At 42.8% G+C, this 18,657-nt stretch overlaps 1 protein-coding gene across 2 annotated transcripts in view; it reads left to right on the top strand.

The window, feature by feature from the left end:
• Positions 1-18,657, top strand: part of khdrbs2 (KH domain containing, RNA binding, signal transduction associated 2) — a 42,899-nt gene extending 24,242 nt beyond the window's left edge. Inside the window, exons 5-11 of one of the 2 annotated variants that reach the window (XM_056609480.1) lie at positions 3,454-3,581; positions 4,563-4,743; positions 13,507-13,589; positions 14,423-14,481; positions 15,750-15,846; positions 18,093-18,120; positions 18,590-18,657. In XM_056609480.1, the coding sequence (XP_056465455.1) occupies positions 3,454-3,581; positions 4,563-4,743; positions 13,507-13,589; positions 14,423-14,481; positions 15,750-15,844 (546 nt within the window). In that variant the 3' untranslated portion in view covers positions 15,845-15,846; positions 18,093-18,120; positions 18,590-18,657. Of the gene's footprint in view, positions 1-3,453; positions 3,582-4,562; positions 4,744-13,506; positions 13,590-14,422; positions 14,482-15,749; positions 17,314-18,092; positions 18,121-18,589 lie in introns of those variants that run through there. The other variant, XM_056609479.1, reaches the window with a different exon arrangement.

Here is an 18,657-nt window from a genome sequence, read left to right as displayed (position 1 = left end):
GAACACTGTTTTAAAGTATTGCTCATCCCTACACATTGCAACCTTAACATCTCATGGTCTAATCATCATCACATAAAAGCAAATCTCTTAATTTCAACGCGACTTTCGGCTTAATTACAGTCCAGCCGTATCTGTTTAGCTCCAGCTGAAGAGTATCCAAAAAAGAGAGAAAAAGTCTTAATATCTCGTATGATACTGTCTCTGTGAACTTGAGTTCATGGAGAATTGAAAAATAAGTCTTACTATCGGCTGCCTGTAATACTGTCTCTGTGAACTTGAGTTCATGGAGAATTGAAAAGGGAGTCTTGCTATCTCCATGAACTCAAGCGCAAGGGGACTGTATTGTAGCAGCTGGTATGACTCCTCTGTCTGTTCTCCATTAATACCTTGAGTAACCTGAGTTCATGGAAAGTGGAAAGAGGAGTCTTACTCTCTGCTACAATACAGTCTGAACTCCGCTGTCGGCCACACTTTCTATGTACACACAGATCTATTAATTCCTCTGTACATAGCAACGTTTTCCCTGGCTTGAGCTGCTTTTAATTAACTCATAGCGTTCCTATTTAAAGGCACTGCCACTGTCTTTAAACTCCAGAAGACGTTTTGAATAGATTCAAATGTCCTTCTATCATTTTTCCCATTGAAATATTGACAACGCGTTCAATCAGCCGCTTATGTGTACAAAAAAGAGAATAAACACAACGGGATAACACTCATTATTTATTTTCCAAAGGTGGTTCATCTTTGGGTGTGACAAATTAATTTCCCTGTGTAGCTAGATAAAGTTAATTAAATCGACGGGCAAAGGTCTCTTTACCAAAAGTTTGGTACAAAATAAGACAGCGGGCTTTAGAACGGACTCCCCAATGGTCGCCTCAAAACCGATAACGCTCAGACGCACTGTGTGCCGCAATCATAACAAACACATCTCGGGAAAATAAATCAGCTAAAATGCGACAGATGTTCACAACCGTTTTGTCGCCGTGGGACCGCCGCAGTGACAACATATGTCCAAGATGCTACGCTACCGCGGTACTCCTCTGAGCTAGCCAATGGCTGACTTAGATGGTTTGAGTACCGCTTTTTTATTTCTTTATTTTTTTTACAAGCGCGACACAGAGATGTAACGAACAGGGGGAGATAAAAAAAAAAAGGAGTTTCTCTGAAGGGCCATGTGATTGTAGATGTATTAACTGTTTATTACGATCACGGTGTTACTTTGACAGGCGCTGTCCTCCAAAGAGCTGACAGTGAATACAGATAGAGGTCATTACGGGAGCAGGTAGAATGCCTACAGGAATGTGAATTGGGGATCGAACCCGGTACCTTTCAGCTGGGAGTCGATTATATATCCCAGGCGGGTAACTCAGGAATACCTATAGCAACTACACGCCACCCTGCCCCCTCAACCCGGTATCACGCGACTTCGTGCTCATGCGCACAAACGTTAATCTGTGCGCATCGTGTCCCAGATCACGATTGTCCGACATTTTTAGTGCTGCACAGAACGAAATGTAAACCAATGCAGTCGGAATGGGAGCGTTCTCCGACAATTAACGTCGTTTTTGAGGAGGTCTGCTTACAAATCAGAAATGTTGACATATATATAACTATATAATAATGATATATAACTAGAGGGTGCACTGTACTATCTGCGCTCACCCCTTCTGAAGCTTCTCTCTCTCTCGCTCTCTCTCTCTGTCCCTCCCTTTCTCTCTTTCTCTCTCTCGTTTCCTTTTGTGGAGCACGTCAATTGTTGGAGAACGCTCCCATTCAGAATGCATTGGTTTACATTTCGTTCTGTGTAGCACTAAAAATGTCGGACAATCGTAATCGGCACACGATTCAATAGATTAATAACGTTTGTGCGCATGAGCACGAAATCGCGTGATACCGGGTTGGCCCCCTACAAATGATATAGTGCTTCCTCTTTTATGATGCATGGCCCTTTTAAAAGTTTACTGGAACACATCCCCATGTATTGTTTGATGTTGAACGCGGTCTGTCCCAATATTGTATAATAGTGTCTGGCATAATCAATTCGTAGTTTGCAATGAACATTTTAACTATAGAGCATGCATGTTCATTATGCATGGCCTATCAATGTGTTTGCAGGCTATACTTTGTGTTGGAACCACTACACTAAATAATTGAGGAGGCTGCGTTCAACAGTGATCTAAAGCGTTATTACAGACTGGCTCCTCTGATAATGTGGTCATCAGGGAGGGTTGAAGTAAGAAGGGACACACAGCTTTTAAAACATCCTTCCAAATGCATTTAGTTGATGCTGTCAGGCAGCCAAGGATCTCAGATCAGTGCTTACGTCTGATGTTTGTAAACGTTAGTCGATGGCTCACTTTAATCTGCTGACCTTTGCGGAAAATGCTTAACTTTGCGCTTTAATACATATTCTTGTTGACATTCAAACTGGTAGTAGCATTAACAGGCACGACGCTCTGCTCACAATGTGCTTTGATGGTATTAAACATCTTGGCCGCCTCGGGGTAACCCATTTAGGAGGCTATGGCTTTGGTGCTCCGCAGTGAAACCGTTTACGTGTTCAGGCGTCGACGAGACGTTGAAATCTTGCCTCATCCGCTCGGTGTTCCTGCAGTGTCATAACCGCTGGTGTGTTTGACGGATGAGCGGAAGATGTTTTACGACGTGACAATTTGGAAGTAATGGATCACGCAAATTGGTTCTCTTGATTGTTTTTATTTCTGATATATCAACTCACACTCCTACGTGAGTTGATGGTATACATTCGCTTCTAATTCGTCTCCCTCGAGCCCGTCTCAAAGTCAACGTGATACGCTTTGGTAAGCTAGCTGTGAGCGATGGAGAAAGAGACGTCTTGTGTTAAAAAGTACATCTTCATCCACCAACTGCAATTGTCGATTTGTTTGTGGAAACCAAACAGTAAAACGAAAACGATTTTGGTGGGGAAATGAGTAACGTCCCGCTCAACCCGTAACTGACTTACCATTTATCAATGAATATTTAGCCTGCAGCGATACCATATGTATGTCTGCTTATGTTCCTGCAGATGTGTGTATGCGTGTGTGTGCATGTGTGTGTGTGCAGATATGTGTAAACGTGTGTGTGCATGTGTCCTTGTGTTCAATTGTGTGTAACCGTGTGTATGAATGTGTCTGTGTGTGCAGATGTGTGTGTACGTGTGCGTGCTCTAGTCTACGCGCGTCTGTGCGTATGTTTGTTAGTTTATACAAAAACGTGTGTGAGTGCCAGTTGTTGTGTGTGTGTGTGTGTGTGTGTGTGTGCAAAAACTAGTGTGTGCATCTGCATGCGTGTGTGTGTGTGTGTGCGCGCGAGAGCGTGTGGCTATTAGGGAGTCTGAATGTGCTGTCATATCGCTGTGTTTGAGAGCATCTGTTGTGAAAGGAGGAGGAAGCTACCTCTCAAGCGTAACATGTGTTGTTTGCTTCCCCCCAGGACTACAACGACGAGATCAGGCAGGAGCAGTTGAGAGAGCTCTCCTACTTGAATGGTTCCGACGAGACCGGCAGGGGGAGGACAGCACCAGCCAGGGCCCTGCGCTCGGCCTTCGCCCCAGCCTCAAGGTGCAACGCTCCACTGACTCAATAGACCGAAACACCTCTTCAGAGTTTGGTCGCATTGGAAAAGCCGGTGATCTTTGATCGTGTTGCATTCTTGAAGGGACAGTTTGTTGTTTTTGTTGTGTGTTGTGCTTTGTGCGACAGAGGTTGCACCTTTAATCATTGCATCTACAAAACAATGGGGCTTGTTTGTCCCAACATCGTATTGCAATGGCCGCCTCGGTTTTTGAAAGCATAGGGGAGTCGGAATGTTAGTTATTATGTTAGTAGCGATGTTTTTCAAGAGGAGACATAGTTGTGTTTGAAACTGTCAAAGCGTTTCTCTTGCATGCAAAGTTTTCATTAGACTAGGTTTCGATATATTTACGCTGATTTAGGATTCTACAGTACTATATCTCTCTTGCGTTCTCTCCATATGGCAGAGTATCTGTAAGAAAACAATCCCATGATGCATGCGTGACATTTGTCGGTTGTGCACTACTGTGCGCTGGTATGTTGATAAAGATTTCCATATCAACCTTTACATCATAGTACTAATGAGGATTTACCAAAGAAAATACTTTATTCTAACTCCATTTAATTATTGGACCTCTAACCCTGCAGTAAAATTTTAAAATAACGGCAACATTCTTTCTTACCTTGGTCCTGCGGTGAAATTCACATTTACAACTTAATATGAGAAATGATCTGCCCGGGCCAGACAGTTCACCCCAAGCAATCAGTCTTATATCTATTGAAGGTTAGCCTTGAGCATGCCGGAAAAAATCCACTATAAAAAAAACAATTATATTCTGACTAAAGATTAGTCAATACCACCAGCCATGAAAGAGCAGAAGCAATTGTACATTTGGTCCTGCTGGCTTTTGCTGCCAGCAGGCGAAAAACGTTTCATCTGAAATAAATCCAACAATTGATAATTGCCTTGGCTATGCTGCCTGTATGTGTGCTTAATCGTCTGTCTGTATTTCTGCCTGTTTTCCCCAGGGGCCGTGGCGGCATTGGCAGAGGGTCGGTGGCCTCTCGCGGAGCCCTGGTGACTCAGAGCAACCCAGCCAGCGCTGCCGGAACCAGGGACACACCGTCCCACAGGGGCAGGGGGGCACCGGCGAAGCCTGGATACCGGCCCCCACTGTTACCGATCACACATGAGTCCTACGAAGACTACGTAAGTAGGCCGACTTCTCACATTCAGTATCCCGGCGGAGTTTATGCAGCATGTACACTCTATCAACGTATCCGATGCGAAAAACAAAGAGCTAATTATTTTAATGCATTGAAATGTATTCAGGACCAGCACAATAAAGTACCGTCACAATAAAATGTGACAACTTTGCACTGAATTGGCTGAAAGTGATTTACAGCTACAAGGTGCGCTACGTGATATAGTCAGCTAGCCTACTCTAGGCTCTTTGTCATTAAAAATAGAGTGAATATTATCGAGTGTAACCTCATCCGGTGCGGCCTATTTTAAGCTTTAGAATGAAACATAGCTGCAAAACATTACACGATTGAAACATAGGCAAGACATCAAATCTTTTAAACATAGACAAAACTTAAACCAATGAAATCCAGCACCCCCCCATCCATTCACACAGGGATAGTAGTTTCAACGGTGTCCTTATGACCAATTTAAACACCATTGCTTCAGGAGTTTTTCAACAGCCGGGCTTTTTGGCAACAAAGGAATCCAGCGACGTGTACTGAGAGAACTTCAAGGTTCAAGTTTAAATTATGCATCCTTAGATACCGAGAGAAAAAAACAACGCCAAGGTCACTGTTACAAAGGTAGGGTGAAGTTACATCCAAATGCAAAAAGGCAACACTTTTGTTGCTCTATTTCCTCTGAGATTCCCTGTTAAGCAACGCTCCCGCATGCGCTGGCAATTTGAGATTGGCCCTGCCTGCATGGGGAAATGCGCTCGCACAGACTCATTACCGAGCCAAATTGAGTTCTGATGGAGAGCCTGTGTATTTTATGTGTAGTCAAAAGAAGCCGGTCCATTTTTTTTTGTAATTGGAGGTTGGGAAGTAGGGTGACAGCCAAGGAGCTGTAGGGGGGGATTATGGCATCAAGTTCCCTCTGAACATTTCTCTTCCTTTCCTCAGCCCCCCCCCCCCCCCCCCCCAATCTCACGTTGCTTGTATTTTTGTACCTTCAGCGCACATTTTTATATTCCGCTGTTTTTCCACATCATACAGTCGAGACCCCCAAGCAAGGATTCAGACACAGACGAGACCACAGACACAGACACAGACTCAGACATGGACAAGCTGTTGTGTGCCTGTTTGTTGTTCCAAACCCTATCCTCGGCGTTGTATGCGGCTCTCGGAGAAAAAAAACACAACGATCGCCTGCCAACGTGACTGAATGTGCAGATGGAAATATGTTCTCTGCCTCCCTATCGCGTGACGCTGTGTGTCTCCAGAGGTGCCTCAGATTGATGGACTCTGTCTAATTGTCAGTCTGGGACACTGATACTGTTTGTTATCGGACCTTATCGTGGGCGGTATCGATTCGGAACTTCAGCGGGAAAAACGTACCTCTAATATATGGAGACGTAGATGGGGAGGGAGTGAAAGAGGGAGAAGAGAAGACAGAGGGCGAGACAAGAGAGAGAGCCGGGGGGGGGGGGGGGGGGGGGGGGGGGGGGAGGAGGGAGGAGGGACTGGTGGTGGTGGTGGGGGGGGGGATGAAAGAACAATCACATGTCACTCATATCGTTTATAATTTATGATCGGAACCATTGCTTCAATATAGATATTGCCTCTGCAGAGCTGACCTGGGTTAATCCTCTGCTCCAGCGCTCACACCTTTGGTTATTCCTACCGCTCACTATATAAATAAATGCCGGATATTGCAACACCTTAGCTGCTCTTGACCTGGAGACGCTCTGGAGACGCGTCGTAACCTGGCAACGTCAGATCGGACATCCAGCTGTCCTGCTGCTCCCTTTAACGTCCGAGTCTTTTGTGTAGAGGAGTAAATGGACAATGGCAAAATAAGTACTCAAACAAGTTTTACATAAAGCATGGCTCAGATAAAGATAGATAGATAGAATAGATAGAAAGGCACGGTTATGGTACCAGTCGATAATGTGCTGTACAGGTTAGTGCGCGGTTTCGTTTCGTTATTTTAAGACTAGGCTACTTAGGATCACATCGTCACTCAAACGCTGTTTGCAGCGCGGAACATGGCCCTATGACAGCCCAATAAACCTAAAATGTTAGAGTATTTTATCTCAAATCTGTTTCAGCTGTGCTTTAACCGGGCTGAAACGTGTATCTGGTCGGTTTTCCTTGGAGAAACCATCAGGAACGTACACGTTGCGTTGCGTTGCATTACGGTCTAACTCGTAGACCCAGAGCGCGCGGACATGCAGTCGTTCCATTTCTCCATAATTTAGTGCTAATCGTCCCATCAAGACCCCCCCATCTCTCAGGGGAGACGCTCGGGATTGATGGAGTCTGTCATGTTGTCAGCCTCATAAAAAAGTGATATTATGCAGAAACGGGAGGGAGGGGGGGTGGGGGGGGTGGTACCTGTTACCGGATAGTATTGACTTACGGCTTGTGCAGTGTGTTCCTGCAGTGTTTCCCATGCATAGACCAATGTGTGGTAGCCTGGTCCTACCAGACTTTCGTACTTCATTTCATTTGTACAGAGTCTGGACCTACTCAATTGACAAACGTTAACTCACTTGAAGGCGGTTGTCTGTTGAAGTTCAAAACTATTGGAATCTGCCCAGTGCCATTCTGGATCTGCCATAACCAATCGCTAACGTTTGGCCGGGAATCACGTTGCGCGACACTGTGCGTGAAGATGTCCGTCAACAAGAGCTGACAAATTATCATTTAAATCCACAAACAACATGTGTGTAATCCAGGGCATATAAAGACTGGGCCCAGAAAATAATTACTTTCTCTCCATTGAAGCCCATTCATATTTATCGGTCCCATGGGCTCTACCGGAAGGAGCGTGACTTCGCCACTCTATACCACAGTCTCGGACGTAGTACTGAAGGGAAATTCAAATTGAGCGGAAATACTTAGGCGGGCGGAGCCAGGCTAAATGTGTGGCGCAACGCCACAGAATGAACACCAAGCGCAAAATCTCGTTAAAATTACGCGATTTTTAAATCGCGTAAAAAATACGCGATTTTGAAATATAAATATTGTTCTGTTCATTCATCACCCTCCCTGTCATTCTCGTCCACAAAAGCACACGCACACAGAGACAAGCGCGCATACATGCCAATGGTGCACTACCACTTATTGGGTAAACCCGCGTATCACTGATACACTGCACACGCACTGACAGCGGATTCGCCCGCTCCTCCTCTCAACGCGCCTACAAAGGAAAACCCGAAGCAGCGGGATTTTTGCGATTAATGTGAAATGCGGTTATAGTTTATATATATGACGGTGTTAGACCCCCAGCCCGTTCTGCCGGTGTGGGTGTCGGATTGACTCAGCTGCCAGATCGACTCGGGGTCCTAGACGCGCAATAATGACGCACTTCCTGTAAACGCTGTCTTTTAAATGCGCTTGCGCGTTTCATTCATTCCCATGTTATTCCCAAGTATTAACGATTTCCTTTTGTTTTCTAATCTATGAATAATAATCTAACGTACAAATTATTGTTGCATATATTTTGGTAATATATAAAAGAAGAATCGGTTAACTCCATTCACTGAACGGGGCGATCCACTTTATTTCCAGCGCTCCCAGCACAGAGTCAAAACAGCCACCCACACGCAGACACTTCCGTTCTGCTCCTTCAGAATAAGAGTCCCTAACAGGAACTGGGTTACATATGCATTCATCAGTGCTTTTAGACGTGTTTCCAATGGCTTTGTTTGTGCGAAAGAACGGGCTGCGCTCAATGAAATCAAAACCAAAACGGATTGAGCCTTCTTTTTATGTCCATGATTGAGCCCCGTTTATAAACAACCCTTCGGGGTTTTGTCCGTTGGCTTGTGTCGATACGACAAGTGTCGACGTCATCTGTAAGCGCAGGACCCCGAGTTGATCTGGCAGCCGAGTCAATCCGGTACCCACACCGGCGATTTGAATTCGCTCTGCAGCAGGGACTGGAGATCGGGAAGAACGGGAAGTCGGTCGGTCCACTTTGAAATATATTTTTTTGCGCGATTGCCCGATTACGCGAATGATGAGCCCCCCCCCCCCCCACCACCACCACCACAACCATACATGCTACCTGGTCCGTGGGAAACACTGTTCCGGGTGTGTGGGGGCAAACCGCACATTGGGAAAACATTGCATATATACCATCCGCTGCATATCAATGTTGGTCTACAGTGGTAAAGGGATGTTTGTTGTTGTTGTTGTTGTTGTTGAGGCGTTTAATTGGAAGGAAGGGTTAGGGTCGTTATGCGCTTTGGTCTTTGGTTGTGATGGATGGGCTATACGGGCCAGCCCCGTTCCTATATAGTGCTGCATTGGTTGGTTTTAATGGCTTCATGCTTTAGCCTCCTTGGTTTTTGTGTCGACTCTGCCTCCAATAACAACATTTCCATGCGAGCGCAGGAGAATCGAAGGCACGTCGGTCGGGTCTTTTATCAGTGTACACATTAGGGCTCGCTGTACTGTTTTACTGTATACATATTGGTGTGTACAGTGTGGTGTGTTTTCCTGTGTACATTCTGGTGTGTACCGTTTGGTGTGTTTTTCTGTATACATACTGAAGTGTACACTGTGGTGTGTTTTTGAGTATACACAATTATGTGTCCACTGTAGTGTGTGTGTGAGTACACATTGGTACACTGTAGCCTGGTTTAGTAGGCATTGATATAAGTACATCATGGTGAAAACTGTAGTATGTTTTTTCGTACACATTATTACCCCGTAGTATATTCTAATACACAGTGGTATACTGTAGTCTGTGTCGGAATGTTGTACTTAAGTTGGTTTTCATCCACATTGGGGCCGACTTCATATGTTTGCCTTAGCAAATGTTATTCTCCCCCATCCATAATAAATCTTTGTTAAGCTTCATTAAGCTACTGTAAGGATCTCCCATCTGGATAGCAAATGCCAGCCAACATAACAACCTATGGTCATGAGAGGTTGGGTTTTATTTATCATAACTTACCTGCTGTGCTTTGAACCACGCTTTCTTCAATATATTCCCCCTAAACGGTGTTGCAAGCAGTGCACGCTTAATTCCTTAATGCATTAACGCACCGACAATTGGATTAAACAGATCGTTTTTGATTGCTTCTGAATCTTTTTCATCGACATTTAATTAACACACTGCGCTCTCTGCAATGTGTTGCATCAGCCATTTTCAACTAATTTCATTAAACTGTATGTTCGCGAAAAATAGAAGGGCATGTAACAAACTCTTTCGACGTTGAACGGTTTGCTTGTGCATTTTCTTGCGATTTATTGCTCCAACTCGTAGCCGATATCTCCATATTTTGTTATCCTATTGTGTTTTTTTCATTTTTTTTATCACTTTCCCTGATATGTAGAAAATCCCATTATTATCTGAGGGCACTGTCTGTCCATAGAAATGCACTGTGTGTGTGTGTGTGTGTGTGTGTGTGTGTGTGTGTGTGTGTGTGTGTGTGTGTGTGTGTGTGTGTGTGTGTGTGTGTGTGTGTGTGTGTGTGTGTGTGTGTGTGTGTGTGTGTGTGTGTGTGTGTGTGTGTATAAGCGTGTCTGGCATGGGGCAGGACTTAAACTGTGCTGCTTATGGTGTGCTATAACTATAATATATATGTGACTGGAGACTATAAATAAACCAAGTATTTCACGAAAAAACCCTGCCAAGAGCAATTATTTAAAAAAATAAAAATGCCAGCCAAAAGGGGGCAGTTGCGGCAGTTGGTAAACGGATAGAAACAGACACAAAGGCACAGATACACATCTGTCTATTTCTTTTATCATATCACAATTCAAATCCCCTCCAAACCTTATCATGGTATAAACCAGTGGTGCTTGAAAAACGGTATATGCTTTCCCTGACAGCAGATCAGGATTTTACAAATCGCTAGCTTCAGAATGGCATAAACTGGGCGCTTGCTGAAAGCAGAACATTGCAGAAGATGCGATGCAGTGAGAGCCTTAATGTGATTCACCACAGAGCTCCACCAAACCTGAAGAGCAGAGTCGAGTGCAGAGAAAATCTTTTCTCAATGTATCATCTCTTTCTTTCCCAGATGCTAGAAGTAGCCGGCTGCCCCTTTACTGCAGATGTAAGTCGGCTGAGTTAATTGCTTAAGGAGAGTGGTTCGGCTAAACACTGCAATTACTTCTCCGTAGAGAACTTTAATAACAGGCAACGAGGACAAATTAGGATACGTCGCCGGTGAGTAATCCAGCAACTTCATGTCTAAAGACTCATGCGTCAAGACAGGGAGACGCAACATCTTTTATCAATATAAGTATTTTCACATTTACTGAAATTAACATTTTCTATAAGTTAACAATAACTGAAAACATGTTGTCTTTGTCTTTGTTGCCAAAACAATTCAACCATGATTTCAGAAAATAATTCTTTACAAAAATAATGCAGAGGTGATGAAAATACATCTTCCCTTTTTTCTTAAAGAGCTGTTGGTGAAATAAGACCGAAGCAAAAACTCCCAAGTCGTATTAAGCGGTTGGTCGAACAGTAAACGGCCCGTCTTCTCTTTCCAATATTCTCCCTAGCAACAGAAGGGAACTAAGCAAGGCGAGATTCATTCGGCGGGGGCCGCGAATGCGAATCAGTCAGTGTCGTCGGGGGCCGATAGGACGTCGATGGATAACAGAGCACACGGACAAGGGCCCCTGTAGGTCTGCGCGGTGCTAATTACTCTGAGCCAGGCCGCGTCCACCCCTGGTGTCGCCGCGTCTGATTTATTCCTCCTAGCCTCCTACGACGGCGGCGGTGGCGGCGGCGGCGGCGGCTTGGTGGCTAATTGATTACCGCGGTTCAGGGAGAACACTGGTAGAAGGTACAGTTCTACAAGCTAAAGCCTCCGAGAGAGAGAGGGGGGCAAAGAAACACGCTATCTTGGGGAGGTGGATAGTGTTGTTGTTTTTTAATTGCTTGTTTTTAAGCCCAAGTCTTTGGTTGTAATTGTACGAGCTAGGAGCTAGCTAGGAGGTTCGACGCCCGACCGGACGTTGGACTGGGTTGAGTGGTTTCCGGAGCACATGTTGGCGTTGTAGAGTGAGATTCCCAACACACCTAGCTTCTCCATTATGTCAACTATCTGTATTCACTGTTGGTCGCTTTGGATAGAAGAGCCTGCTAAAGTAGTTAATAGCAATAGTAGAGTAAAGTGGCTTGAAGTACTTGTGTAATTTATCATTCTGACTGGGAAACGGGTCTAGATTTGTTTTTCGTATAATTATTCTATTGACTCCATTTAAAAGTTGAACTCCATCCACGAAGCATTTGGACATATGAGAATTGCGGAAATAAATAGTCAATTAGTGGACTTGCTGGACTCTTTGTCTTCGTAGGGAAGCCCTCTACAGAGAACAGAGCCAGATGGATTCTCTGAGCTGCTTCATCCGCGACATAATTTGTGTTTTTAATTTAGTCAAATCTAGGCTCATTCAAATAAACCTCAATCCCTTCACATTTCCATTGGTCAAAAGACTGCTTGACAATGATTTGGACGTTAATTACGTTAAACTATTATATATTTAGGCGTACTGCACACCATGTTATTAAAAAAAAAGAGAAAAAAAGAACTTAAGTGAATGGGGAAACTGACAAGGCTGAATGAAGAATAATAGGTTTTTATTAAAGGCACACATTGCGAAGGTCATGCATGAGTCAACCCTGAGTGGATCGGGACTCCTGTCTGGACGGTGTGCACGTGAGAACCAGCGCACGTGAGAAACAGCGCACGGTCATCCAGGAGGGGGGACACCAATATGAACGTACAAAGGAAGGACTTCTTCCCTACAATCCCTACGGCGTTTTAAAACAGCGGTATTAACATTTTGATGGATTAGTTTAAACCAGATAGGGAATAACGATTATTAACCTAGGACGGACAAACAATGTTTATCACCATTCTGATGTACATAATCAATGCCCCCATGCGGGTAGGAAATAAACAGCTCAGTTCTGTGTGTTTTGGGCTAACCTCTGTAACACGTCTTGCCGTTATCGCGTGGCACATCGATGGCGCCCTCAAAACGAGTGCATGCGCACGCTCTTGTTTCTCGGGCCCGGCCGCTGATCGATAGATCAGATCTATATTTGAGTTGGATCAGGGCCTGAGAGGTGTCAACAAGGCTTTCCTCGTAAACCCGCAAGCGTTAATCAATACCTCTGCTCGACACCGGCTTGTGTTGCCGCACCGCTCGCTCGCACTACCCTCGTCTCGTACGGCCGGGGTTATAATGAGCTCGGTCTTTTGCTAAAATAGCGATATTGTATTTTATTTCAGGCTAACCGTAAGGGGCCCTAGCAGGGCCCAGAGGACGGTCGGTTGGTCGTAGGGCTGGGCGATATTGCAAAAAATATTATCACGATTATTTTTTTGATATTGATCGGTATCGATATTAATCACGATATATGATTTGATACTGCTGCAGCCTGAAGAAACTAGTGTGTTCATTAGTTAAACCATACTTTTTTGTTTATAACCATATTTGTGATATTTGTATATTGTATATTTGTGATAAGGGAACATTAAATCACATTTAAATATAAACATTTAACTTCACAAACGTGTTTTATCTGCTTCCAACAGAACAATATAAGGTAGCTTGCCTTGTTACCTATTGAAAATAATGTAAATAATCTTTTTTTTTTTAATATCGAGCATTTATGTCTAATGCTTATCGTCGTAATCGACGTGAGTTTTATCGCGATTAATAATCGTAATCAAATTATTGCCCAGCCCTAGTTGGTCGTACCTCGTTCACGCTGCCGGTTTGTTTCCCCGCGCCGCAGAGCTACGACGACGGGTACGACGGGCAGTACGACGACGAGAGCTACGACGCCCACGACGACAGCTACAGCAACCAGTCCAAAAGGTACGCCCAGGGAAAACGCCGTGTTCGGAGAATTGAAAACCGTGTTTTCCGGAATTGAATACAGAATTGTTGAATCAAATACAGTATTTTCGACTAAAATGTTACTGTTAGTGCTATTTTGATCCAACCACCTATATTGGATGCGTTAGGTCTGCTACAATAGCTTCGAGTAACATATTTTCGAATTACCATAATGGTTGATTATCCTTACAATTAATTATCTTTCCATTAAGATAATTAATTGTTATCTTATATCAACGATTATAAATAACTATATAAACAACAATAACGTAATGAAAAACATACCATTATAATTGCTTTATGAAATTCAATGTTCAACTATTTATTTTTTATCTAAAAAAATGAACAGCACAACAGAGATGCTGCAACTGTTGTGTGTAAGAGTGTGTGTTCGATTCTGTGTAAGGGTGTGTGTTCGATTCTGTGTAAGGGTGTGTGTTCGATTGTGCCCCTCCCTGTCAGTAGCGAGGAGACTTTCAGAATTCAACCTTGTTCTGTCCACTCCATCTCTGCCTCCACTCTAACACCAGCCAGGCCGCTGTCTGGCTGGTGTTAGAGTGGTTAGAGTGGCGTGTCAGAGTGGTTTGAGTGGGAGGGGTGCTGGGAGTGTCTATAGTAGGATTCTTGTAAACAAAGAGAGCTCAGGCAGGCCAGCATTTTTATTTGTAGAATATGTATCGGTGATAGGATGTGAATTTATTGATCGATCTTTGATCGATAAGCATTGACTACGGTTATGTCCTTATATTCACATATCATATTTAAACTACTCTGTTTTTTACTTTACTTTTTCTACTATGATTCTAATTTAGCATTTCAGAATTTTATGAATATGGACACGGTACCAGTGATGACTCCTACAATAACTATGGTAAGGATTGTATATATTTATGTTCCTAAACTATCCTTTTATCCCTTGGGCACTGTATGTATTATATTGCTACTGTTAGAAAAAATGACCCTCAACTCTAGTCTTTCCCCAGTTTCTTCTCCCTTTGCGTCTCTGCGAACCTTACTTAAAGTCTTCTCTGTGAGGATTTATGATCCGACTGGAACCATTTCCATTGCACTTGGAAGTATTACCTTCAAAAAACGCAATGCCAAAGATGCATTCATAAAGTAGTCGTCCCACGGTTAAACAACAAACACTGCCTTCCCAAACATGAAAAGCATCTATTAGAGGAAACAGACTGGCCCCTGACAGTCACAATGACATCACTCGTCCCGTTCCACCGTGGAAGAGATCACGTTTCACAGCGAAGAGATGAAGGAAAATCCTTTTGGTTCCGGCTCACTTAAAGTCAGTCCCTATACTAAGACCGACCGGCTACAGCTATATCTGCAACACATACACTTCCTACCAGGGTTTGGCTAGCACATCTCACACGCCAACTGTGACTGTGTGCTCTCCTAGACTTGTATAAAACACCATGCTTAGATTACACACACACACGCGCGTACGTACACACACACACACACATTCGTTCGCAGACATACTGCAGGTGCTCACACAAACACACACGCACGCACGACACACACACACACACACACACACACACACACACACACACACACACACACACACACACACAAAAACAAAGAACCTTCTCGACACATAATCGTGTTGTCACACTTGGTTTGTTTCGAGGTGTTGTTCATTTGCAGCACAATGAATACAGCAGCGAAAACAAAAGATCTGATGTAATGCTCCAAGGACACAACATCTTATTTACATTTTGATTTTAATATATATATATATACAACCGATGTTAATCCCAGTCGGTTGTTGATGTCCGTGTCATTTGGCTCGTCCCTGAAGGACGGAGCCAAGTTTGGCTCCGTTGAATTTCACATTTATTGAAATTCATTTTTTAAAGGCGTGCTGGACAAGAAACACACGTCTCGTCAACGCCAGAAAGGGCTCTGCCTGTTCGTCTCGCACACGTTTTAGATTAGAGGGAAGAGGTGGACCACGTAAAGAGAGATGTGACGAGAGTGTGACAGAGTTCATTTTCATTTCCTGGGTCCCAGCGCCTCTAAAAACAAAGATCTGTCGCTCCATGGCACTGTGGTAAATGTGGGTGTGTTTATGTACGAGTAGTTTGATCTTTCACACGTGGTGTTTCTGTTGCGCTGCAGAGGAGGACTGGGCGGCGTGTCGGCCCAATCGCAAAGCCCCGACAGCCCGTCTGTCGAGAGGAGGCTTCAGAGAACATCCTTATGGGAGATACTGAAGGTTGATTTCGTTTTTTTTATGCACCCCCCCCTCATAAAATGTTACGGCTCTTCCTGCCATCATCCATTTGCTCGAAAGCCGTTTTTATTTCCTTTTTCGGTGGACAAAAATACTGTAAAGCCAACAATAATCTGACCTTTCGATTTACAATACAATGTTCTCTTTTACTTGCCTTATGTTTATCTGTTGACGGTGGATTTGGTATTTATGTGACATGGAGGGAACCTCAGTGGAACCTAAATGACTTGGATATCCAGGCATAAACCCGAAAAAAAAATATATCACATAATAACAACCGATGTTAAAAGGGCATGGTTCTGATGCACTGACAGAACCCCCCCAAGAAATCAGAGTTCAGGGTTTGGATGATTAAAAAACAGTTGGGCTGGTAAACAGGTCAAAGCCCAAGCAGAAGTGAATGTGTTCCCGAAGAATAACATGTTGCCAAAATACCGTATTTCATACTTTTTCGATTGTGGTTTTGGATCTTTTATGTGTCCAATTGAAGTGATTGGGTCTGCACAGTACTAGATAAACAACATAATTATCATATTTAATCTACAGCACACTACACAGGTCATTGAGGTAGGAAAAAGATGTATCTGCACTTGTGATATACAGTACATCTAGAATTTATTGTAATATTATTAGTTCTCAAAAAACGAATTGCACAATTAATGACACAATTCAGCTAGGATTAATGTTTGTGTAGAACATGAATATTACTGCAGTAGGGTAATAAGGGCAACTGAAAGTATCACCATGTAAAACAATATCAATACTATTTCTAAGCTAAACACTGGTATGAACTCCCAGAAATCATATTTTAACTAGAATCAACCAACCGCATGTACTTTCACGTTTCACAAGTTAAATGTCCAAAATCCAAAGGCATTATTTATGGCATGGGTTTTCTGCGAAATGTGAATTTGATCATTTGAAACTCTTACTACTTTACAATCCACCTGAATTGACACTTAAGTAAGCACCTAAACCCGTTTTCACATTGTGAGATGTCAGAAAATGTGTGTTGTTTGTTGGGGCACCGACCAATCATGAGTGCACAGTACAGTGTGTAGTTTCTAAACAAGTGCTTTGGTTTTTTCCTAAAATGTATTTGTACATAAAGCATTTAATAAAAACAACACAAAAAACAATCCAGGATGTGGTGTTAGCCTCTTTAAATAGGTGTTCATAAACTCTTATAATGTTGCATGTTGCTTGTTGAGGTTCAATGTCTCCAACTTTTAATACCGTGTTTGCTAAAAAGTTTCATAAAGACAACGGACTCGTCGCGAACCGCTTTATTTTCACAGTATTCTCGCTAAATTGGATACGGCAATTGGATAACAACAAAATGGACGCAAGTTGTTGTTACGACTAATACATTGTTTCCTAATCCATTCTCAAGTTTTACGTTGCTAAACAGATTTGTGAATCTGAGAATGATATGGAGTTTAAAGAGGTAAGACCTCCGCCCATATACTCATTAACTATCACACTATTACCATATTAATGTATTAAATGTACTAAAAACTTTTGCAGCTTCATTAATTCACAACGCATTAAGGAACCGGAATGTGGAGATTGGTATTCATGCTCTGACAAGTGGCATTAAATGAAATTAACAACAATAAAACATACTGTACTTGTCCGTGCTTTAAACACCACAGCTGAGGTCTGTGATTCAGCTTTTGTGCCTCTCTTTTGTGACTAGTACACCTGAAGGCTGACTCTTTAAGAGTGTAGTTCCCGGACAGAAATGAAGACTAAGCAGGTAATCCTAATCCTAATTATAGTTTGATCAACAAAAACGATGATAATATATATATTTTTAATTATTATTAAACACTATTATTTTACCCCCTCCTAAAATGGCCATTTAAACTCCCCAAGCAGTTCTAATTAGATATGACTAAACTCAGTTTGTGAACTGAAATAATAGAGTTTAATAAAAGGCACTAAACATGTCCTCTCACTAAATATCGGTAAAATAAAGATAATAACAAAAAATGAAAAAGGAATTTGAAAGAATACGTCAGACACACAGAAAAAAATATGTTTATAATGCCCGAAATGTGTTCAATGTTGTTTTCTTTTACAGATGTTGAAAAAGTGCTCATCCATAGTTGCATATAAATAATCACATTGCATGCAGTCTTTAGAAAGTGTTTATTGATTCATCCTTTGTAGTTTATACTTCGAAGATTTCAACAGTCCTGACTTTGTTGTGATTTTACTTACAGATATAGGGCACTCTGGTCAGTTAAACAGGTAAGTGCCTGATAAATACAAAATACTCCTTTCGATAATTTTTATTTAAGAAATGACCAATTTCAATGAATAGGACTGGTTTGTTTCGTAGAGTAGAAAACAAGACTTGCAAGAAGCACTCTTTGAATAGCTGGATCAAGTCTTTAGTTTCTATTCTGGTTCGTGAAAAACGTCCAATTATGAATATTGAACACACAAAGGTATGTTGGGAATAGCTCTAATTGATGTATTGTTCACTTAACATTCACTGCATACATTCATGGTAATTATACCGCGTTACATTAATACTATTTAGACACAGAACACTTAACCTAGCGTTCGATCGATTGTCTGTTTGTTCAACAAAATACGCCGTTAAAAAGCCACTTCGACTGTGCTGCGGTACCATTTGTTCACAGCCTCAAACTGTCAGCCCGGGAGTGCGTCACAGCACTTTTTTTGTAACAAAATGCTATTTTTCTTGTGATAGCAGCTGCTGCCTCTGTGCTGCCTTCAATTATTGAACACAGAGGGCCCAGCTCTGAGGAGAGAGGCTTT

The sequence above is a fragment of the Gadus chalcogrammus genome, chromosome 15 (assembly GCF_026213295.1).
Source record: "Gadus chalcogrammus isolate NIFS_2021 chromosome 15, NIFS_Gcha_1.0, whole genome shotgun sequence".
Classification (NCBI taxonomy): domain Eukaryota; kingdom Metazoa; phylum Chordata; class Actinopteri; order Gadiformes; family Gadidae; genus Gadus; species Gadus chalcogrammus.
This window is presented reverse-complemented; position numbering and strand designations above follow the sequence as displayed.